This window comes from Nilaparvata lugens, chromosome 2, assembly GCF_014356525.2.
Source record: "Nilaparvata lugens isolate BPH chromosome 2, ASM1435652v1, whole genome shotgun sequence".
Lineage (NCBI taxonomy): Eukaryota > Metazoa > Arthropoda > Insecta > Hemiptera > Delphacidae > Nilaparvata > Nilaparvata lugens.
In genome coordinates, this window is record NC_052505.1 from 88090865 (window position 1) to 88116715 (window position 25851).

Genomic DNA, 25851 nt, shown 5'->3' on the forward strand with positions numbered 1-25851 from the left:
AATTGGCAAATCTAGTTGGAGTTGGAATCAAGCAGTTGGGTGGTTACTAAATCGACCTAGCAATAGATGTTTTGATCAGTTGATTAACCTAGGGGTCGAACGACCCAACCTAACTGGAGGAGCGCTTAGCCAATGGCCGATCTTGATCAATCAAAGTGCCAGATATTAAAGAGACTTGAGATATCGTCAAAAAAATTCACTTTATTTTAATAAAAAAAATATTTCACAGGAGCTTGCTTTCGTGTGTCCTCCTGTGATATAATAATTTTTATTAGAATAAAATTGATTGACAATATCTCAAGTCTTTTCAATCATGGAGAAGTTCCACAACATCAATATTCACTCTACAAACTTGATCAAAAGTGCTAGATATTGCTAGCTCTCTATTAGTTATTCCATTGAGAAAAATATTAATCTCCAACTAAACTATACTGCTAGTTTACCGCTATCTTATAATAAACATTTCCTCACCAACAAATAGTAAAGAGAAGGAATTCCTCATATATTTTTTGGGTAGACAATCCTCTATTTCAATTTTTGAAGGAAGTATTTTTAAATGTGTATTAGTAATACACTACTTGAGACTGGTAGTATAAACCCTGCCGAGTGACGGCGAGATAATCAATGATCAACAGTTTTGGGCTTTAAGCCTGTTGTTCATTTCCCTATCATTCATAGTTGAAAATTATATTGTATCTATCAATGTATAATTAATATAATATTGGTTTCAACAAGATATAAGAGTTCTGCTCAGCACAGTCTGTTGATTATCAATCAAATTCCTTCTAAATGTAGGCGCACACAGATCGTCATTGGACGGACGGCACGCATCGGACAGATCGGACGATTAGATTTGATGCATTGTTTTCAATTGGAGTGCGCATACCTATACGATGCGGATAGGTATGCTCACTCCAATTGAAAACAATGCATCAAATCTAATCGTCCGATGCGTGCCGTCCGTCCGATGAAGATCAGTGTACGCCTACCTTAAGTGTGGACTTATATTGGAGGCGACTCTATGCGACTGGCGAGAACTATGTTGTATAAATTTATCAAACTCCCTATTTATCAATACTATAGAAAAAAGGACGGACGGCGCCATTGTAAGTCCACCCTAAGGATTGATATTATATTGATGCTTGGTTCCACCCAGCTCGGCCAAGAGATTTGAACATGGTCAAGGGGTCAAGCTGGGTACGTTTTACAAGTGTGTACTGGAATTATAGATAGTAACTATCGTCATAGTAATCATAGTTCCAGTGCATTAGTTGTAAACCGTATCTGATTTGACTATGTTCAAATGTCTTGACCAAACTTAGTGATAAGAGATCAATGAGGACATAATCAATCAACGACATAATCAATCAATCGAGGGCATAAGAGATCAATGAGGCTGACGCTCCCTTAATCCTTCCCCCTTATTCATTCTTGGTGTCTGATCGAGTCTCGCAGGGCATGAGTTGTTTTGGCGCTTATTGGACTAAGGACACCAGTTTGTGGTATCCAGCTCATTTTTCTCACTCAGGACACCGTTAGGACTCTTAAACGTGGTATTTCAACTGGGGTGTCACATAATCTAATAAGCTCTATAAGAAGTAATGTCTTGCGATTCTCTTAGATACTAAGAATGGGGAAATGAGGGAGCCTCAGCCTCACTGTAGTGGAATTGGAACATCTTCCAACGCGGAGGGATATGCGGAGCAGAGAAAAGTAGGGATACAGCGGCCGCGATGTTGCCGTGCTAGAGCGTACAGCGTTTTGTAGTCTTGGATGAGTGTTCAACACCTCATGATGAGTATACCTTGTTTCCTCTTTGAAAGCACTGCATCGACTGAGCCTGGTTTGTCAACTTGGCAACCGCGCTTGTTTCTATAACTATTAATCACTAATTGGCTGAACTAGTTTTCCCTCCATCTCTCTGCTCAACATATTCTTCCGAGTTGGAATATGTTTTAATTGCACTATAACTTGGTGTGTCGAAATTACAGAAGCCTAAAAATGATATGGATCATGTTTTGAGTATCAAGCAGTACAAGAGGCGTAGTAGTGGTGTGAACAAAACCATGAATGCATTTTGAGAAAGTAGAACGGCGTTTACATTGGTAAAGTTTTCTTCAGTGAACAAACTTGATTCAAGGTTACTTTAATGAGCGCTTACCCACCTTCGATAGAATCGAAGATTCTTTTTTGTAGTAAAGCTACTACATCAATGCTGTCATTTTTCAACTCACTTTGGCCCATATTACATTAGGATTAGAACAGTGGTAATGTCTGTGTAAAGCAAGCTGGGACACAAATGGTGTTTGGGCTGGTGTAGGCCTACCGAGTGAGACACCAGACGACCACATAAATCTGGTTTTTCCAGTCTAATGAACTAAGCAAATAAAATATGAAATAAGCAAAGCCATAGTGCCATGACAGGTGGTTGATGGTAACGTCAGCACAGGTAGGGCTTCTACACCAATAAAAACTAGCTGATATAGATCAGCTGAAATCAACAAATTTTTATTGGTGTAGGAGCCCTACCTGTGCTGACGTCACCAGAATACACTATGGCTTTGTTTATGGAGGTAGTGAATGAACGCAATAAGAACTAAAGCCCCGCAGGCCGCAACTCGTTCAAGTACTTGATTTACTAATGTAGTACTCACCTAAAGAAGTGAATATTAATTATTATTGTAAGATCTAAATTTTTGAATTGAGACTTCAATAAAAAATGTTTGAACTTTATCAGACTAATTCAAAACCATATTATGGTTTGAAAAAAGAATCAAATTGAAGTGTCTTTAATTTCATGATAAGATGAGGAACTACTGACTGCAGCCTACTACTTTGCTTTTTAAATAAATGAAATATTTGAAAATTCAGAGATGATTCAGGTCTCCAATATTTCGAGTTTTCAAGTCATGGACGTTTTTATGGTAACTGATTCAGTTTGTAATCAATGTGATATACTGAACGTTTTCTTGAAGAATTAACTATTGAAGAATGAACAAAAAACTTTTCTTGAAGAATTAACAAAAAACATTGTGTTGGGACAGGCTAGGTCTCGCCCTGTCTGCTCTCATAGTGCTACAGTCTGGTGCAAACATTGGTTGCTCTACGGGGATTTCGATGTTGGGACTCGGAATCGTCTGCAATCAATGTGATATATTGAACATTTTCTTGAAGAATTAACTATTCTAAATTTCGGCTTGTTTCCTAAGCTGGAATATTGATTTAGAATTAATCTTGTGACGCTCTGAGGCGAGGTTGGGCATCAGATTGATTTTCAACAAAGATGACAAAATATGTTGTACCGGTATAGCCTAAGTTAGTATCCGTTCTCAGTCATTAAAGCTATTTATACTTTTATCCAATTGATAATATTATTTAGTCAAAAAATTATGAGCTATACAGGTTAATCATTATAATAATCATATTACGGTATTCAAATTGTTGAAATAACTCTGGTTCATGTCCCATTTATTTAAAAATACTCTTCGGTTTTTGAAGACCATTTCAGTTAATTTCATTTTGAGGGCATTATTTGAGTTAATGAACTAGTAAAATAAAATTACTTATCTTGTTCTAAATGGATGATATCTAATTTATGACATTCAAACAAATTAAACGACATAATCGCATGGCCTTGAAAACTTGTTCCAAGCCATGCTATTCTTAATCTTGCTCTTAAAGCGTTCATTCCAATTTCATTTGATAGTATAAATTGATTGAATTCCATTGTATCGAGAATAATACAAATTTTCCTCGGTGCAAAGAAGATAAGTACAACAAAAACTTATCTTTCAAGAAGTTTCATTGTCAGAACAGGTAACTCGCCACCTAATAAATCATATATCTGCAAACTGTTTGCATTTGTTTGTAGATGATTAAAACTGTTCTGTGGCAGCTCGAAAAAACTAGCCACTTAATGAAAAAACTATTTGTTGTCAAATATTGTTGTAGATAATTGAGAAACAGAAATCTTTCAAATGTTTAAAACCATGATTAGGAAGATGATCTAATCAGACAAGATTACAGATAGAGTTTGGGCCTGTGAATAGTTGACATATTTTTCTAGCATAATGAAATAATAATTTGACAGAAATTTTAACACTGAATTTTTTATGTATTGAATAGATTAAATTTCTGCTATAAATTGCTTCTAGATATTCTAAAATTAAGGATACCCAATATGGTTTTAGTAAAGCTATCCACTGTGAGTCTTTCAAACTCTATTTTTAATCGAATCCTCTGTTTTCAAACTCTATTTTTAATCGAATCTCCTGGTTTCTATTGTTTAATAATTTAATTGATATGAATAATGTAAGTGGCATCACATAACATTCAACAAGAAATTTATAGTAGAATAGAATTATAGTAGGCTAGGTACCCAAACATCCAAGATGGATGATTCAAAAACGTTGAAATGTATAACGTTTTTATTTAATTACACATAATTTATTGTTGAGATGTACTGGAAACTATTTTGCGAATCATGTGTCAGTTGCCAAAAATCAACTATAAATAGCAAGTGGGTTATTGGTCCCCAAGTAATGTTTTGTGTGGAGCAACACTCTACAAATGAATGTGATTGTTATTACAGGCATCAACGGTATTAAATCATTCTCATAAATTCAAGTTGCCCTGTCAATTTGAATTATTGTTTCCTTTAGTTGAAAAATTATTGGTTAACAAGTCAAATAAAGGCCTGGTTATACGAAAGTGAGTTTACGAAAGTATAATGGTATAATGGAAATAAATGTGAGCAGCATTATTTCTTTCAATTAAACTCCTTGATTCATCGCCAAAAGTCTGTGCTTCAGTGGGTGGCATTAGTCGCACACAAATATAACTATATTGTGCAGGACTCAGCTGTATTGTATTACCGGTATTATCTACAATTGCGTTTTTTCTTAGTTTTCTGATAGACAAATTTTTCATATATTGATATTCGTATGTCTTATTGGTCCATAGATTGTTGACAATCTTTTTCATATTGACAAATTTTTTTCATATTTTTATCACACAGACAAATTTTTCATATATTGATATTCGTATTTATTATTGGTCCATAGATTGTTGAAAGAAGTTCCAGCTCGCTTTTCATGATGTATTTGCTCAATGCTATGGGGAACATGGTAGTATTACATTTCTAAGTGGGCTCCGAAAATCTATTTCCCAAACATACAACTGCAGATGAAATGCAAGTCCATTGTCCAAGTCTCTTTTCTCCTCTATGTACGAGTGTAAGATTCTATTTACAGAATTAAAATTGTATATACCTCATTAACTTTGGTATTCCACTAGAAATGTTCAAACAAAAAGAGACAATCATCAAATAGTTCTCATCACTATTTGACCGAACGCAGTGAGGTCTATGTTTTTTCACATTACTATTTAACTCTGATTATCTTTCGTCTGTCTGTATGTATGAATGTAACGCATTTACGGCCAAACGCGTTGATAGAATTCTATGGGATTTGGCAGGAATATTCCATTTTTAACTGCGGGTCGATGTATACACAAGGTTTTTTGAAATGTTGTATTTCAAGGATAATATGAAAGGAGAAGGAATTTCCTCCATACTCCGATATCACTCAATATGATTACTCTGAAGATAGGATTAATCAGACTATAGAATTATTCATAATCAATCAGCTGACAAGTGGATTATCCATTGCATGCATTACACAGATGTCTGGAGAAGCCGGTGAACAGGTGACACCAGATGAGGTCGACTGTTCACAGAACTACTAGTTATTAATGTGGTCATTACCTACATGAAATTGGAACTCTGGCTAAGGCTAGAGCCAGGGAGTTGGCAATATGGCTCGTATTACATTCAGTCACCAGTCTCAAGCACCAAGTGGGTCATCACCAGAGATCAATCATTGGCGGCCGAGTGTAAAGCAAACTGGGACACCAGTGAGACACCAGAATTGGCTGCCGGGCTGACAACCCGTCAGACACCAGCCTGGTCCCCAAATTTGTGGTGAGGTCTACGTTATAATGGCAGTATTTGATTAAAATTGGTGTTGCTATCCTTGTCTATCATTCGACAAAGAAGATATCGCTATCTTTTTTTAGCTTCGCAACTTTGCCAGACCGGTTTTTAACATGATGCAGAAGAAAGTATGATATGAAGAAGAATACGTTGAGATAAATTTGATTTTTCACTTCATAGTTGTATACTTTTGAGGTTATAAAAACTTAAATTTGAGTAAACGTGACAAGTTTTCAAAATCGTCCATTCATGCATTAAAAAAACTTGAATTCAAGGAAACTTGACTAATGTAAACCCTACTTAAGAGTTGAGAAGGATTTCCAAACAGGCCTTGCAAAATAAATTCTAATTCTGTTAGGTTAGTAATACAGAACTAGCAAAACAGAGAGGTTAATTTTATACATTATTGAACGAGCGTCAGCTAGTTCTCACCTTTGACTCAAGGCCATTCAGCTTTTTCCATAATTCTCACCAACTCTGTATAATTAAAAGTTGCGGATTTCAAAGATCAATACAACAGATCATAAGCGAGTTCTCCAACCCAGGCGTTTAAACCCAATTTTTTACTATTTTTTAGAGGCTGCTGCCTCTTATTAGTGTTAGCTCTTGTATGATACAGTATTTTATTTTAAGAACAAGGAAGACTACAGGCATTAAGCCCAAATCAGTCTTCACTACTATTTTAAATCAAATAGAGCATTCAACTAATATAATGATGTAAACCACAGCAATACCGTGCATGCAGTTCACATATGGTATAAATATAAGCACAGAAGTGCTTAGTTAGGTTATCTCAGTATATTGAAGAATGTTGTTCAAGATTTATATTTTATCATATAAGCTACTGATAACGTCAGTATAGTCATGGACTCACAAATTGATCCCTGGACCGATTCACCCCTTGATAGTATCAATACGCTACTATACACATAGTAAAACATTTTATCAACCAGTTGAGTTTTTTCCAGCTATTTATTGAGCCAAGAACCTAGCACGCCCTAATTTTATATTACTTTTAATATAATACTTTTATAATAATAAAAACACAGCAGTCAGGTGTGCGCAGTTGGCTTATTTCAACTTCCGCCCACCTCCGCACTGAACAAATAAGGATCTTCTTGTTAGTCCACATTTGTATAATTGTCATATCTAGTCAATTGATAAAAGATTAAAGGTCGATTAAATAAAGATTAAAATATAGTGACTAGTTACTCACATAAGATTATAAGGCTGATTCGAATCCTAGCATTCACTTGAAAATGACTTGGAATTAGCAATTGCTAGGTTTTATTCAATCGACCTAGGTCAACGAAAAAAAAATTGAACATTCCAATCGATTGAGTTGAGATTCAATGAGGAATGCATAAAAATCAGGAACTCAGATTTGTATGAGATTAATGAGAAGTGTATATATTGGAGAATAGTTATAAATTTACTGCAGTTGAATTTATCTGGATTAATTAAGGAATGAACGCTCAAGTGGACATCCAAGTTATATCGTGTGACCTGGCTCTCTCAGGTTGGGTGTCAGAGTTTTCAGATCTCACCTGATCAATTTCAGGGCATCTGATTTTTGACCTATTGACTGATTTAGGCAGCCGGGCCTGAAGGTTCAACATGTCCATGTGAAACATGGGAGAGGTCCGAGAAAAATATTAAAGTTGGTATAGATATGCTATTAAAAACGTTGGATGCAGAAGTTAAAGTATTTGTGATTATTTGATCATGACAAATAAAGTCCAAAGGTTTGTTATTTATTTATTCTTATAGCTAAGTTGTTTAACGAATTACCTACTGAGCTGCAGTCCTTGTCTGATATAAAAATTTTTATGAGTAAAGTCTATAAATTCCTGGTTTCACAAGTTTACTACAGTGTGAAGGATTTTAGTGATAGAAGGTAGTTTGTAGGTAGGCCTACTCTAGTCTTCCATGTGTGCTTTTTATTGTGTACTTATTATTGTTACTTATTAAGACCTGACGTTATTCAACTGTATATTATAAAGTGTACTGTGTTGAATAAAAAGATTATCTTATCTTATCTTATTCATTCATTTGTGGATACAATTACATATCATGTAGCCTAAAATATGATTGGGATAGAATAGGCTTGGCCCAAACCTATTCTATTCCCAAGTTTAGATAACATGACCAAAAAAATAATTTATATTTTTGATCTTGAAAGTTGAAGTTATCTCAGCAATAGAGGAGTTCATATTGTTGATGGCTAGGAGAAGTTTCACATTGTTGATGGCTGTGTTCTATTTCAGGATGAATCTGAAGACTCGAGTTCCGACTCAGACAAGAACGCAGCATCCGACTCGGATCAGAAGAGTGGCTCCGACTCGGACTCTGACCAGAAATCCGACGAGAAGTCGGACAACGAGAAGTCGGACAATGATAAGTCGGACAACGAGAAGTCGGACAATGAAAAGTCGGACAATTCCAACAAGAGTGCCGCAGCTAGTGGGGGCAGCAGCTCAGGCTCTGGATCAGACAGGTAAGTTATCCATACTAATATTAAACACTGTTCAATGTAGTACAATTTTGAACTGGAAAGTTAAACTGTCGGTCCCGGATGAAGCTTGACAGTCGTAAGGACCACTGACGGCTTAAATTATATATCCAGGCGAGGTGGGACCTACCAGCAAGGGACTCCTCACCAGCAAAAGACATACGAATTTACTATTTACTTTTTGAATTGGAAATTTCATAAAGGGAAGAACTACAAGACTTAACCTAGTCAGGACTATGTTTAACCTTATCTAAATTTTGGAGAGGAATAGCACTAGGTTACCTTATTTTTCTTCTACCTATCATTTTGATGATGTACTTATTGTATGAATGAATAGAGAATGAAGTAAGCTTACATATCTATTTCAAAATAAAGTATCACTAATAAGCATTTAGAATTCATGCTTCATCCTGAACTACAAAGTAGGACCTCCTATACCAGTTACCGATTAATATGGAGAAGGATGGGCGGATTTCAAGAATAAATTGAACAGATATTTAATTTTTATCTTGACACTATTTATATTGTATAAATGCAATGATAGATAAATAACTATTTGATTTGATACCTCCTATAAATATGAGGTCATAAAATTATTCATAAGCTTATGATTCATAAGCTTATGCAGAACTTGTAGTTATTTAAATTACTAGAAACCGAGTTACAGGGTTCTCATTGAATAAGTATTGATTATTTATCAATACTTTTATTTTAAAACTTTCAAGGATCCAAATTTTTAGGTCACCACTACTTCTCATCTGGGTAGAAAATCAGTTGCTGCTTGAGTGTAATGTGTGTGTTGCAATAAGAGTGAAATCATTTTTATTGTATTTATTCTTCAATATTAATTATCTTTGTTAACAAATTAATTGAAAAGTGAAACAAAGAAAACTAAAATCTTCCTGGTAATAAAATTCCATTTTCGCAAACTATAGAAATAATAAAAGGCAAAATTCACTGAAACTAAACATATTTTAAATTAGAATGGAAATCAGTAGATTAATTTATAATTTCTATATGAAATAAATTTAACAATAAATTATATGAATGATTTTTATTATTTAAATTTGAGAGGTAAAGAAAACTACAAAGTTCCTGGTAATTTAATTTAATTTTCTCAAACTATAGAAATCATGAAAGCAAAATGCACTGAAACAAAATATATTTCACAATTAAAATGAAAATCAGATAAATAGAATACTCGTAAATCAATTTATTATATCTATTAAACAGGATACTTTATATCATGGATAGAACACATTATAATTCTGATACAGTATGAATAAACTGGTGATAGATTAGGCTAGATGTTAGATGAATATGCACTTTTCTTTATAGGGTTACTGCAATTGATAGAACGTAATTAAAATTCTCAAGTATCCTTTTGATCTGTTTTATTTATTCACCATGGTAAATCAATATGCTTTATTTATTTCAAGTGGTAAAATGGCTATTAATAGTCGAAACATGTCTTGGCGAATGAATAAAACATATCAAAAGGATACTTGAGGATTTTTATTTCACTCTATGTTTGATGCATCATATTATGTCGATTGAAGGGTTTGACTCTGTTTAATTCTTCAGTGCATTCGAAGAATATAATATACTTCAATCAATAATGACCGGGTGGGAGGCAAAATCCGACAGTCGAAAGAAGTTTGCTATAATTTAGGCTCAGCATCAGAATGTTTATTCATATGGAATATTATTTTAAAATTTCAATTCAGAAATCTGAATCTGCATGTATCAGTACAAAAATATACTGTATTTGAAACTCGAATCATGATTTACCTTTTACAGTGATTCCGGCTCGAGCTCGAATAGCTCAAAATCTTCAGGAAGTGAAAAATCCAAATCTACGCCTAACTCTTCTGGTGCTAAGAATAAAAGTGATCTGAAGCAAGTAAGTTTCTATCAAAGTTTGGTTTTGATTATACTGTAACCCTTTTTGATTTATAGCCTAGTTTACTTTTCTTTATATTTGTTAATTTTTATTAGTTTTAGAGTTATACTAAATACATTCAATTATGGATGGAAATTACTGAGATATTGCAATTATTCAAATGCTAATGAATTAATTATTATTATTATTAAATGAAAATCAAAATTAGATGCTGTAATTCACCCCAAAGACTTTTGCCACTGCAAATATTGACAACAGGGTAAACAGCTAGATGGAATTTCGTTGAGCGCAACTATTCAAAAATTATTTGTCAGCCCGGAATCGAACCCAGTACCTCCCAAATGCCGGTCAAATCCAGAGATTGTCATTTTGGTGTAAGGGTAAGCATTCCTGACCGGCAATCGGGTGGTACTGGGTTTGATTCCCGGGCTGACAAATAATTTTTGAATAGTAGCGCTCATCGAAATTCCATCTAGCTGTTTACCCTGTTGTCAATATTTGCAGTAGCAGAAGTCTCCGGGGTGAATTACAGCATTTAATTTGGATTTTCGTTTAATAATAATAATTACATTCGATTATCATTACTATAGAAAACAATAATTTGTTATTCAAAACCTTCCAGTACTTCCTATTATTCAGTGAACCTCGATATAGTACACCCAGTCATAGTACATTCCACGTTATATTCGATTTTATCTTCAGCCATTTAAAACGTTCATATACATATAGCTTTCAGCCTTGATATAGTACACCCCGATTTAATACAGACCTCTTAACCTTTTAATAGTACATTTTTTGAGCTGTTCACTGTATTGAAGATTCACCTCCTTATAAAACGTCTTGAACCTTTAATTAAGCTGTATGAATTCTTCAATTATATAGAATTTAAATCATATCTACTTTTATTAATGTACATACAAATAACTGAATAAGGAGATTTATTTAAACGTGTGGCTGGTCCTCTTCCGACCTCTCCAGTACTCTTTACCGGTATTAACCAATATTCTTTTATTTAGTGTTGGGAGAAAAATCCAGATGTTTATGGAATCAGAAGATCAGGAAGGTCTCGCAAAGAGCCGGAAAGACTGAATGCCCTGGAAAGTGATTCAAGCGATAGGAGCAAGAAGAAATCTAATAAAACTAAAGAGTAAGTAACATTTATACAATTAATTTCATATAAAAACTTTCAGTACCCTTCTATTAAAAAATTCAAAATATTTTAACGACTAGTTTCGACCATAGGTTATTTTCAAGTTAAAATGAAATTGAAAAATAATTGACAGCTCGAATGAATTTTTCAATTATGAAAAATTTTTCAATTTCATTTTCACTTGAAAATGACCTATGGTCGAAACTAGTCGTTATTTAATATTTTTAAGTTTTTAATAAAAGGGTACTAAACGTTTTTATATGGTTTTTATTTGAATCAAGTAGCCCATAAGCGAAGTGATTTTATAATTAATTTCATCTTTGTCAAATTAATAGGAATTATATTACTAGCGTCTACATAACCAGCATCTTTTTATAGTTTCATAATGTAATGGATGGGTCAATTTATTCCCATTTAATTATTGAGAGCTAACAGTTGAATCATGATTAATCGTTAAATGTTAACACTTTCCTACTGAGACTTGACGTTGTAAACGGCTCAACTTTCCACTCGTCTCAGTACCGTAACTCATGAACTGGTCAAAATAGGCATTTGATCTCGACAAACTGAGATCTTAACAAACTTTTCCCTATTTTGGACTTTTAAGATGTTATCTAAATTTGGGAGAGAAATAGTAGGCCTACAAGGAGTATCCTTAGTTTTTCTCCCCCAATCAGTGCTTCTTTGTGAAAAATATGAATAAATACATACATAAATACTTTCGAACAGATTCAAATGTGATGTTACGAACGTTTTGTGCATTTTATATTGTGGGAAAGAAAAATGAATTCATTTGATTTATTATCCCGCCACTTTTGAAGAAGCGTATTCAAGCTGGATTTCCACACAACAGTGAAAGTGAAAATATAATCCCCACGAGTTCTAATTGCACTATTCCCATTCAGCTTGAGTTTAAATAATCCTATAAGAACTTATGGGAACTAGGATGTGATCACATTGAATGTTTATATATGCAAGTGCAAGCTTGGATGCAAGCTTGGTTATGCATGACCAAGCGCGCAGAAGAGAAACAAAATCTGGAAAGAGCAATAGGAACATTCATACTAGAATCGTGCACTTGCTGGTTGCGTTCAGTGTGAGCAGCTATAGCTACAAGCAAGTCACAATGTGTTCTAATAGCATTTTCCAGATTTTGTTTTTGGCTCATGAATGTTCACTTGCACATACACGCATTTAATCTGATTACCCTTATTTTCTCATTGTCACTGTTGTTTGGGAATCCACCTTTAATCATAATTAATAGTTTATTAAATCACAAATGATGTAGAATAGAATTTTATTAGTCATCCAATATTTACAAAAAATACATCGACTTCGTCAAAATACATCTTTTTTAAATCACTATTATTCATTAGTCAGTCTTAAAAATACAAAAATAAAATTAACAAGTAATGTAAAGCATAGATCACAAGCTACTCATTATATCATAAGAGAAATGGTACCCAGTTTATAGAAAAGAAATAATTTACTGTGTACAAACATTCATTAACTAATACATATTTAATTTTATTTTTAAATTGAGTGAATGCTAGTAAATTTAATTTGTCTGGTGTGGAGTTATATAATTTTATTGACATAAAGTGCCAGTTTCTCTGAGATTTGGAATTTTAATTCTATGTCTATTTCGTGTATTTGAATTATGGTGTTGGTTTGTATCATATTTATCCAAATTTTTTGTACATAACATAAAATATTAAAAACATACAGTGATGGCAATGTCAGCAATCCAAGTTCTATGAAATGTGGTCTACAATGAGCATTGAAAGGCAAATTACGTATGATTCTAATAGCCTTCTTCTGAAGGACAAAGATTGAATTGGCTTTAACACTATTAGCCCAAAGCATAATTCCATATGATAGGAGACTCTGAATGTGTGCATAATATATATTCATCAGCACAGGCCTATCAACAGTTACACATAGTCTGCGAAGCATATACAGGCCTTTGGAGAATTTAACTGACAAAAAATCAATGTGCGCCTCCCATGACAGACATGAATCAATCATAACACCTAAAAACTTTAGTGGTGTAGCATCCTTCTGCTTTCTGAAATTGAAAATTATATCAGAGGTTTTGTCATCATTAAGAGACAGATTATTAGCTGCACACCAGTCGTTTAGAATAAAATAACTATGGTTTCGTTCTCTTTCAAGATCAATCTCGGATGGGCAATTAATTTTTAAGCCAAAGTCATCAGCGAAAAGGTAACCATCCAGACGGTTTCCATCAATTTCAATTGGCAAATCATTTATATAGATATTGAAGAGAATAGGGCCTAAAATAGAGCCCTGAGGCACGCCAAACTCTACCAATCTGCCATTTGACAAAACCCCATCCTTGTATACAAACTGATTCCTGTCAGTCAAATATGATAAAACAAGTCGCACTGCGCCTGGTGTAAAGCTATAGAAACCCAGTTTATCTCCCAATATGTGTTGCTGAACTGTGTCGAAAGCTTTGGAAAAATCGTATGACCTCAGACCCACAGAATCACCCGACTCCATGTTGCTTATAACCCCACTAACAACACCAACAATAGGATCATTTGTGCTTCTACCAGCCCTGAAACCAAATTGCTTACGTGTGAATATATTGTTGGACTCAAAATAAGATGACATCTGTTCATGAATCAAAGTCTCAAAAACCTTGGAGAAAACAGGTACAATAGCAGTTGGTCTGAAGTTACTTTTCTCCTTTCTAGAACCCTTTTTATGTATAGGCAAAACTTTTACAATTTTCAACTTTTCAGGATACATACAACCATCAATAATACAATCATTAAATAAAAAAGCCAGTACCTCACTTATTTTTTCAGCTGCTATTTTCAGAATCGAAGCATTAAGTCCATAAATATCCATACACTTACTATTACTTAAACCTAAAATTGTCACTGTCACTGTTGTATGGGAATCCACCGTTAATAATAATTAATAGTCTATTAAATCACAAATGATGTGTATTATAAGAGAACAGGAGCACAAGCATTTAACATACATTTTTAATTGATGTGTTATAATTGAATTAGGAAATGGAATTCGGATTCGGAATCGGAGGACTACGACAGTTCGACAGACAAGGAGATCGCGCCGAAGAGCAAGCCGCCGGGTGGCAGACGGCCGCAGGCGCGCGCATCCACAAAACAGACGCGCCGCGTGCAGCGCAAACCCCCCAAACAGCGAACCAGCAGTCGGTTCTCAGACTCGTCAGAATCCAGCTATGAGAGTGACGATGATAACGATAAAAGGTAATGGGATTTTCATGTAAGTAAGACACGTTTATCGGTTTCTACTCTACTATAATTTTTACAAAAACATTGCTCCAAACTAATCCATCCTAATCTACTTCTACCGTAACCTTGGCCCTGTTGCATGATAAAATACAAATTAATAGTTGAAGGCCCAGTTGCACAAAAGTCTGTTAACTTTAAATTCCACGAGAACCAATCAGAGAGGGCTTTTTGACAAGAGGGCTTCTCTGATTGGTTCAGGTGGCATTTAATAACGATTAAATATTAACAGGCCTTTCTGCAACCGGGCCTAATAGTTTGATACTTTGAGGACATCCTATACACTATAGGAGGTCCTGATACTTTCCTATTCTAATAACCAGCGAACTACTGGTATTATCATAGTAAGGTCCACGTAATAATGGCAGTGAAGAAAGATAGGAAGACAGCGTTGCCGATTGCCTTCTGCCTTCTAAAGAGGATATCTGATGTGATATCAACTGTTAATTCTTGTTTAAAATATTCAATTATATTTTATTCGTCAAGAAAATATATTTTCCAATGATTTAGTAATATTTTTTTATAATAAAGAAAAAAATTGTCCTCAAAAGTGCGAAGAATTAAAAAATGCTTATAAAGATGAGCGTTCAACTCATTGCTGCGATGTAAACTCCGGTCAGGGTTCGCAAAGTCGATTACAGCCAATAACGTCATATTTTGCTTACTATTCGCTATGGTCTTGCTTTATTATTTTTTTAAAAGTATATTTGTACTAGCCTACATAATATTGAATACGGAAAACATTGAAATTATTGTAGAATATTTTTAATTTGTTTATCAATACAAGTTACTATTCAGTTTATTTTTTGTCTATTCTAGGACATTATCCGATTTTAACATTTCAAGTACTATTAAATTGATATTTGTTACATCAAATTGAACCTTATCAGAACTAAAAATAAAAATCACATGTTGTGAGTAAACAATTTTGAAAAAGGGGACTTAGGCCTAGATTTTTATTTTTAGTTCTATTTAAGAGTAGCCCGAACGAAAAAAGATAATTTTATGGTGAACCTTATTATTATGTTGAATTATTATATTTCTGTAAAATGTTCTGCGTTTCTATGTGTTTTTTATGTATTTTTTTTTCAATGATAAGATACTTGCTTCTGTCATTGTACTATTCTTTGGTCGAATAAAATCTTTTTCATTTCATTTCATTTGTGTCTATTCTAGATCGAAGTCACGTAGAGGTAACGCTCCCGTTGTCAGCTACAGAGAAAAGTCAGAGAGTGAATACTCGGATGTGAAAGAGGAAGAGGATGAGAACGAAACGTGGCAGGACATTGCGGTTCCAGCCGAGGTGGATAACTCTGAAACTATTGAAAAAGTTTTAGCTCAGCGACGTGGCAAGAAAGGAGGTAAGCAATAGCTAATTGACTATTGTCTCACACAAATTTTTCAATGCTTCAAGTTTGAAATGATGGAATATCGATTCGCATTGTAGCTTGGAACAGGATTTCAAAAATTGTAATTTGTCACAATCCAATACTTGATAGCCTCATATTAAGAAGTTAGTTGTATTGAAGAATAACTAAATAACCACCTGATAGAAATAATACCTACACACTTAAACATCCTAGCATCATTATAAGCTAAATACTATCCAGTTTATATAGTTGAAAACAATGGCTATAGGCTTGTAAACACACGAAACAATTATAGACAAAATTAGAACACTATAAATGTTCAAAACTCAATTAAAAACATTAAAAAATTCAATTAAACAGAAAAAATTCAGAGAGCACAAAACACTTTTCATAGCCGCCACCATTTTTAGAGAGGAAGAAGCACAAAGTACAGAGCAAAGAACCATACCTCAAAATCAGTGATGACTTCATGAACACGTCACCAAAAAATTATAAATTACAAGTTTAGAATTTAGATTTTACATTTGTTCTCAATAAAACTTTATTTCGAAACTGTTATTTTAAATTTATATATCCTCTATATGATCTGTTAATTCTGTTAACTCTGTTTACTCTGTTTCGGTGATACCATGGAATATGCAACACAATTATTTACGATAAATTCTCAGTCAAAAAGTTGTCCGCATACGATTACTCTGATATTTACTATCAAGTTTTATAGATCTCGAATTGAAGATTCGATTTTAATCGAGAAAAAATGTAATATTACAGTGTAGATCTTTATTTAATATATTTGACGTTTCCATTTGTGCATCATAGGAATAAAACTCTATTCTGTTGTATTCTGTTCATTGAATTCATCTTGTTTTCGGGCTACATATTCAATAAAAATCTGTTATTCGAAAGCTAGTATTTTATTATTGAAGAATATGTTCTATTAGTTGTTGTCTACTCCATCAACTATCTTTTTCTATCTTTTTCTGTTATTCGAAAGCTAGTATTTTATTATTGAAGAATATGCTCTATTAGTCTACTCCATCAACTATCTTTTTCCAGATTCGTATTTAGAAATCTACTTCCAGTTATATTTTTTAGTTGAAATCGAAATACATGTATAGTCAAACTATAAGGTATTGTAGTGGCATATTTCAAAAGCATTGAGAGTGAACTTTATAGGCTAACCTTTTACTAGGTATCAGCAAAGAGAAACAATAGCGTAAGTAGATATCCCATGGTATAGGGAGTTTATGTCGTAAATTTTACTGTTATCTCAAGCCTATTGCTGTCGATTATTGTCGATTTTCACTGCTTTGTTGGGGTGAGAGTGTATGAACGGCACAATATGAGAGACTAACAGGGTCACACAGCTTCAAGGGAAAGAACTACGTGGACTATCGGCTTGGGATAACAGTAAAAGTTACGACATAAACTCCCTATACCATGGGATATCTACTTACGCTATTGTTTCTCTATGGTATCAGTAATCAGATTTATTATTTACTTGTACTGGATTTGTTTTATTGTCATTTACTCGAGCAAGTTCCGCAAGTTTTAAAATTATTATGTATCTCTTTTAAAAGTTGATAAATTATGTATTTTATTTTTCTAGTGGTTGGCAATATAACTACAATGTACGCGATGGAAGAAAATGGTGATCCGAATGCTGATTGTGATGAAACTGACATTGATAACACGGAAGTTCAGTACCTAATCAAATGGAAGAACTGGTCCAACATCCACAACACTTGGGAGTCTGAAAAGTCACTCAAAGATCAAAAGGTTATTTCTTTAGTTTCTTTAAAACATGTGTTATAGGATCCAAGTCCCAAAACCCATGTGCTCATGTAGACGATTACTTATAGGATCGTTGAAGGAACTTTGTAGTTCCAAAACCAATGTGATCATGAAGACTGTAAAATCTTGTTTCCTACATTGATGATGATTATTATTAATTCGATAAAAATAGTTCGTTCCTGTACAGAAAACGCTCTAATAATCCACTTTTTATCAAAAAATATCGGGGCGCCGAGCTTTGCTCGTTATTTATTTATTGATAAACAGAACACAATAATTCTTTAAAATGATTGGGGAAGGACTAACAGGCACAGCCCAAAACTGTTTCTTCCCCGAATTTCGATTTATGCACTATAAATAGTCTAAAAAGTAGGTTATGGAACATACTTTTGAATTCCAATTTTCAGTCCAAATATTTGAAAACAGGAAAGTTCCAATTTAGATTGTTTACGAACTAAATTGAATAACAAAATAACACTCTCTAATCACTTGAAACTGTAAAATAATGATTTAACTTTGAAAATTATGATATAGGCCTACTCTAATTTAGAATGATATACTATGTCATGTCAACAAATCAGATTATTTTGATCAAGTCGATTAAGATTTCTAGTTAATATTTCTCGTGAGATAAGCTGATTGTTTCAACAGCTGAACATAATTCTGTCTCTGTGCCTGTGTGTCTTCCGCTATCAACAGACGACGAAATTGTCATGTGTTTTACCAAGGATGAATAGTTATTATCCTTTTCATGTCCTTCAGCGAGTTTTCCCAGGGATGAGACCTAGTGCAATCGAATGTTTATACCAAAAACCTACTATTTTTCAAATTTCGTGAAAATCGTTGGAGCCGTTTTCGAGATCCGTTGGACATAAATAAATTTATAACCATATAAATATATACAGAAATTGCTCGCTTAATAATAGTATGATATAATGATTAATGACTTATGATACAATATTTGAATTGGAATATTACTTAAGGGTGTGAAGAATTTATTCTAGTTGTTCATCAATTACAAATTTAGTGGAATTTGTATTAAATGATTATGCAAAGATTTTTGTGCACCATTTGAGATAACAACAAATAGGTACAATAGATGATGAGATATCACAAATTAAATACATAACTTGGAACAATAAAACTTGAAACATTTTTCAAATTTTATTTATTCAAGTAAGTTACAATACATTCTGGTTCATACACGAATCTACAATAAATTACAGTACAACAGCCAATTATGCAACAAATTTCACATGTTATGAAAACTTATTATTACAATGAGATTGAATGCAACATTAGAATATTGGTAATATAGTATTGTAATATAACTACATAAATCAGCGGTGTTTCAACAATGAATAAATGATAATTTCAATGAATAAATATACACCCACTATATATTATATGTGTTGGATACATATTTCAATGAAATTATCTTTTCCTCCACCTACTGTCTAAAGTACTTACTTTACTCCCTGAAACCTACTACTAAAGTGTCACTTTTTCGCTCTCGGTAGTAAAAAACAGAAAAACTCCCTAGGGAGTAAAAGTGACTCCATTTAAATAACATGGGTCAGCATCTCTATTTTGAAACTTACATTATAATAGGTTATAAGGTCTAAGCTCAGATGAGAAAGCATAATAGAGGTGTCTGTCATGAGTCAACTGAATTCAATACCACAACCACAAATTTGATTAACTCATGAAATATATTGTTTGTATGATAATATTATATTCTTAATATTAGTAGACGATAAAAATTTATACAATTTTTAAAATATTTTATTCTATTCAAAATACCAGCCAACAAATATTTTTGATCTGCAATTCAAATCTGAACCGCGTGATCTGGAGTCAGCCATTTTTGGTAGCTGCTCAGCTGATATAATTGTTACAACTTTTGCCGATAGATTGCGCAATCGGCAGTGCCAATCAGACGACCGGTTTTTAGGTTTTAGATTTAGGTTATGTTGTTGGGAATCATTGTCACCAATACGTAACTTATTAGAATGATTTTATTTGCAGTTTCTATAAAAAAATGTAGATGGAGGAAAAATGTTGTGTACATCACGAGCGAAAAATACTTTTCTCCCTCAGGAAAATTGCTGCCCCGGCTTCGCCTCGGGCTTCAAACTTTTTCCCACAGGGAGAAAAAGTCGTACTTTTCACTCTAGATATACAAATAACTATTAAATTTTCTCATAAACATCTCATATATAGAAGAAGTAATTGCATTTGATCCAGGTGTTGATATCCTGTTTAAGTTTTTTAGTTATTCTCGCATACTGTTCGAGGAGTGTATTAATGATTTTACTGCTTATAAGTTGTCTTCTGATGGTTTCTGTGTTTGTATTGTAAATGAAATATTTATTTGCTTTAGGTTTGTAGCTTTCTCTTCAATTATTATTTAAATACAGACTTTAAATGTCTCTGCTCTCCTGATTTCACAGGTGAAAGGACTGAAAAAACTAGAGAATTTTGTAAAAAGAGAAGAAGAGATAAGATTCTGGAAACAGCATACCACGCCGGAAGATATTGAATATTTTGAATGTCAACTGGAGCTACAACAGGAACTTATGAAGAGCTACAATCGTGTAGAGAGGATCATATGTAAGTTACTTATTCAATATTTCACTATCGTTTTCAGTCCGTTCCAGTTTTTTAGTATTGAGTATCAACGGTGAAGTATCTTATAATCCCGTTTTTATGTTTTCAGCGTATAGGGAAGATCCAAACGAATATTTTATCAAATGGGAATCGCTGCCCTATTCGGATGCGACCTGGGAAGACGCAGCTCTAATCGAGAAAAAATGGCCAAAGAAAATTAAAGAATTCAGGGATCGAGAAGACTCGAAAAGGACGCCTTCTAAACATTGTAAAGCTCTAAAGTATCGTCCTAAATTAGTGAAAATCGTTGATCAGCCTGATTATATGGGTGGAGATCAAGTAAGTAACTCAAGTATAGAGAAGATATTCTTGCTAAATTACTTGCACCTATATGCTAGCAGGCAATTATTGACAAATACTACATTCGTTAGCATAATAAGTCCATGAAAATGTTTTGTCATGTGGAAGGCAGTTTTTACACATTTTCTGTTTGAATGGTTTTTTCCCAAGTTTTCGTTGGAATGAGGTCTTGTCAACTTTTCTTACAGATGGACCGGATGATCAGTAGGAAAAACTACAGTTACTATTATTTATTTAGCGTATGGCAGATACACAACACATATAAAGCTTATGAGTCTCAAATGTCTTCATATACCCTATATTTTTTCAATTTCTTCAAGATGCTGTGTAGTTTTTGGTCAGGAGAACATAAGTTTGTCTGACCGCCATGATATGCTAGTCCATTTAGCGTTACCCAATGTGCACTATGGAGGCGAATTAGCGTTACACATATTTTAAAAAAACACTGATTGCTATATAATATAAATCACTATGTAATTTCAATTTATTTTGTTCAAATGTATTAATTTATCATGAACATGATATAGCATATTCAGATTAACTTGAGAAAAACTGAGGTTTTCACTTATATTATCTGTAATCATTAATAAATAGTCGGTAAGTTTTCAGGTTCCGGTACAATACCTTTATTAATACTCGTAATTATCCAACCAACATTCACTTTTCCAAGTGAAACAATGCTCCAAACAATGCTTTGAAATAAAAAAGGTTTAGTAGAGATAGAAAAAATATTTCAGAGAATATGTTTTTACCTAGTGAACGTGATCGATTTTATTTATAATTTCTTATAAACCCTCTTATAAAATTCAAACAGATGGAATCTTAATTGCGGCGGCAGAATAAATATTCCCGCATTCGAGGCATGTTATATGCCACTTGAGCTGTGCTCAGATTCGTGGCTTTACGTAACAAATAATAATAATAATAATAGTCCCAATGGTCAAACTGCCTTTATATAGTAACTGTAGAAGAAACTAGCATTATCTGAAAGGGCAACTTGAACCTTTTTATAAATGAAGGGTAAATTATGCAAGATATTGATTTGCTTACACACCTCAACTTGAAATATTTTTTATTTTAACCGATTATGATTTATATTGTTTGTAAATTTTGTAGATATCATTATTATACTATTGAACTCAACTATCAATTTCATTCTCATAAAAATGTTTTGTTTCAGGTTTTAGTTTTAAGAGACTACCAAATTAGTGGAGTCAATTGGCTTGTCCATTCGTGGTGTAAGGAAAACTCTGTGATTCTTGCCGATGAAATGGGTCTTGGAAAAACCATTCAGGTATTTGTTTGTTCATTCTTTCATTTGTTTTTAAATATAGTGAAATACTCGTATAAAATTCATGCTGAATGTCAAAATTTAAATGTACCTGCTAAGTGAGACTGTGGATGTATCATATTTGTAGTTAATAATGTGGTAATTCTAGAAAAGAGACACTTAGCATTAAAAAAATGGCATTGCTTAATAGGAGGAAATAGGTTGTGATAGTTCACAAAGTTGGCGGCTAGGTCGTGGGTTCGATTCACGCCAAACTATGGTTGTTTTATCATCTAATCAACTCATCTCATTGCCCAAGCACGAAAGCGTGGGTGGGCATCATCCAGGAAATTAAGACATGATTCAGATTATAATGTCTTTCTTTTTAGAACTTCTATAGAGATGTATTATCTTATATATATTGAAGCACAATAAAAGTTATCAATTATTTACCTTTTATTGTGTTTCAATACTTTCAGTAGACCTGGAAAGAAAAGCAAATACTTGTATTTCTTGTATATAGATAAATTAACTGCAGATGGAAATAACATTTAATTGGGATTTCCGTTTAATAATCATTATTCATTAATTAGCATTTGAATAAAACTGTTATGTTACAAGCAATGTGAACGATAAATTGAATTTGAATTCCAGTATAAAGAATTACAACGAAAATAGTAATTTTGTAGAGCATTTCTTTATATTTACCTGATGGAATGTATGTTTTGTGTTGCAGACTATTTGCATGCTGTACTACCTCTTCCATACATATCAGATGTATGGTCCGTACTTGGTCGTAGTCCCTCTATCAACTATGACCTCGTGGCAGAGAGAATTCTCTCTGTGGGCACCAGAAATGAATATTGTTACATACATCGGCGATGTAACGTCTAGGAATATTGTAAGTCTCATTTCGTTATCGAATTGTTCCTACAGTTTTTACATTGAAAAATAAATACAATTCTACTCACTGCGCATGCACATGTTAATGCTTGTCAGCATTATACTCATGTAAGAGCTTCGAAGTTTGACTTCATGGCTATTGTATTTGAAGTTTACTCTGGAGTTTAACAAAGATTGATACCGAAACCGGTATCTCGTTTTCTAATAAGTCTGTGGTTGAACAACATTTAGGACCGGTTTCCGAGCTCGGGATTTAGGTAAGTTCTAGACTTTAAACAGCTGGAGTCAGAAAATTGGCTTTCCAAAACGGGGCGTAGTCGCAGCAAAATAAATCTTTATTTTCTCATTTCTATAATTGGAAACGTTTTCCTTGACGAAATGAAGCATTCCTAAATAATTCACAATAGCTGAAACTTTACAATATTTTCTCTTTATTTTATTTTGTGTTCAATTTTCTAGCTTTTCGAAATTTAATTTAAACGTGTACTGCGACTACGCCCCGTTTCGGAAATCCAATTTTCTGAATCCAGCTGTTTAAAGTCTAAATTAGCTAAATCCCGAGCTCGGAAACCGGCCCTTAGCATTTTTATTAATTATGGTTATGGATAACCATCACAATATCACCTTCACAACTACTCAGAAAGCTATTGTATTTTGTTCACAAGTCTAGTGAGAAATTGTGAAATCTGCAAGATAAAATGGATGAATTTAATACATTCTATATAGGTATTTTAAAGCTTTTTATTTGATTCTTTTCCAGATAAGAGATCATGAATGGACATTTTCGGGCTCGCATCGCTTGAAACTGAATGCAGTATTAACAACGTACGAGATTGTTCTGAAGGACAAAGCATTCCTTGGTAGCTTGAGTTGGGCTGTGTTGATGGTCGACGAAGCTCATCGATTGAAGAATGACGACTCTCTTCTCTACAAAACCCTGAAAGAATTCGACACCAACCACAGGCTACTAATTACCGGTACACCTCTGCAGAACAGCCTGAAGGAGCTGTGGGCGCTTCTGCATTTCATAATGCCGGGCAAATTCGAATCGTGGGAGATTTTCGAACAAGAACACGACGACACTGAAAGCAAGGGCTACGCGCGGCTGCACAAACAGCTGGAGCCTTACATTCTGCGGCGAGTGAAGAAGGACGTGGAAAAATCGCTGCCCGCCAAGGTCGAACAAATTCTTAGAGTAGAAATGACGTCACTTCAGAAGCAGTACTATAAATGGATTCTGACGAAAAACTACAACGCACTGAGGAAAGGCGTCAAAGGATCGCCGTCGACGTTTCTCAACATCGTCATTGAACTGAAGAAGTGCTGCAACCATGCTCTCCTAACGAAGCCCATGGAGAATGAGCAGGGCCATATGCCTGATGATCAAATTCAGGTATTAACATCATTCATTAAACTGTATTCAAAATTCATTGGACACATTTTGCAAAGCAAAAAGCCGCTAGCTTTATCTGTTTTAGAAATCACAATACAAATTGTCAATCACTTTTTATCAAAGTGGTTGGAGTGGATAAAAAGTGTTTGACAATATTTCCAATTGTGTTTTTCATAAGGGTAAAATACCACATCAGACACAACACAACTGTAATGTTATCTGGTTTCTTTGGAACCCATACTGCCTGAATATCACGCATGGCTTCCTTATCTTGTGAGAACCTCTGTAAAGCAGAGAGCTCGTGCCTAGTGTATTTAGAATAAATGTTCATTTTTCAAAATGAAAATAGAACTTGCACCTCTAACTTTTGTTTGGTATTAACCTTAGGCTGTGTACATTTTTTCAGTTTCAAGCTCACCGCTGCTGTTATTAGTTTCGCAAAAGTAATTGCTATTATAAGGATTGAATAGTAAATTGAAATTGATAAATTATTTATCAATTTTTGAGAAAACATAACAACAGGTCAACGTAACTTACTGAGCGCGAGGTCCACTGTTCACAGAGCTACTAGTATAATCTTTGTAATTTCTATGTTACTGAGGATTACAGTTAGTAGAAAGCCATCTGTGTTTTTTATTTAAAATTGTTATAGATTTGATGGTTGGCACAAAGCAGGTTTCTAACCTTAGGCAACCCAATTATTCTTCGTAAAGTAGTTATGTAATATTTTATTATATAAATTTCATTCTGTGTATTACTGTGTCATATGTTGTATTGAAATATTATTATTACACCGGTATCTCGTTTTTTAATAAATCTGTGGTTAGACGACATCTAGCGTTTTTATTAATTATGGATAACTACCACAATATCACCTTCACAAGTACTCAGAAAGCTATTGTATTTTGTACTATGGTTACAAGTCTAGTGAGAAATTGTGAAATCTGCAAGATAAAATGGATGAATTTAATACATTCTATATAGGTATTTTAAAGTTTTTTATTTGATTTTTTTCCAGATAAGAGATCATGAATGGACATTTTCGGGCTCGCATCGCTTGAAACTGAATGCAGTATTAACAACGTACGAGATTGTTCTGAAGGACAAAGCATTCCTTGGTAGCCTGAGTTGGGCTGTGTTGATGGTCGACGAAGCTCATCGATTGAAGAATGACGACTCTCTTCTCTACAAAACTCTGAAAGAATTCGACACCAACCACAGGCTACTAATTACCGGTACACCTCTGCAGAACAGCCTGAAAGAGCTGTGGGCTCTTCTGCATTTCA

General features: G+C 33.8%; 2 protein-coding genes across 2 annotated transcripts in view; one reads left to right on the forward strand and one right to left on the reverse strand.

Moving 5' to 3' along the window:
* Positions 1-25851, reverse strand: part of LOC111057547 (ion transport peptide-like) — a 514789-nt gene that overhangs the window by 232565 nt on the left and 256373 nt on the right. The window lies entirely within an intron of this gene.
* Positions 1-25851, forward strand: part of LOC111056006 (chromodomain-helicase-DNA-binding protein 1) — a 65297-nt gene that overhangs the window by 3400 nt on the left and 36046 nt on the right. Inside the window, 10 exon segments of the mRNA XM_039422014.1 lie at positions 8260-8489; positions 10305-10407; positions 11424-11554; positions 14605-14823; positions 16042-16226; positions 17845-18014; positions 20483-20642; positions 20749-20978; positions 22180-22293; positions 23006-23170. Coding sequence (XP_039277948.1) covers positions 8260-8489; positions 10305-10407; positions 11424-11554; positions 14605-14823; positions 16042-16226; positions 17845-18014; positions 20483-20642; positions 20749-20978; positions 22180-22293; positions 23006-23170 — 1707 coding nt within the window.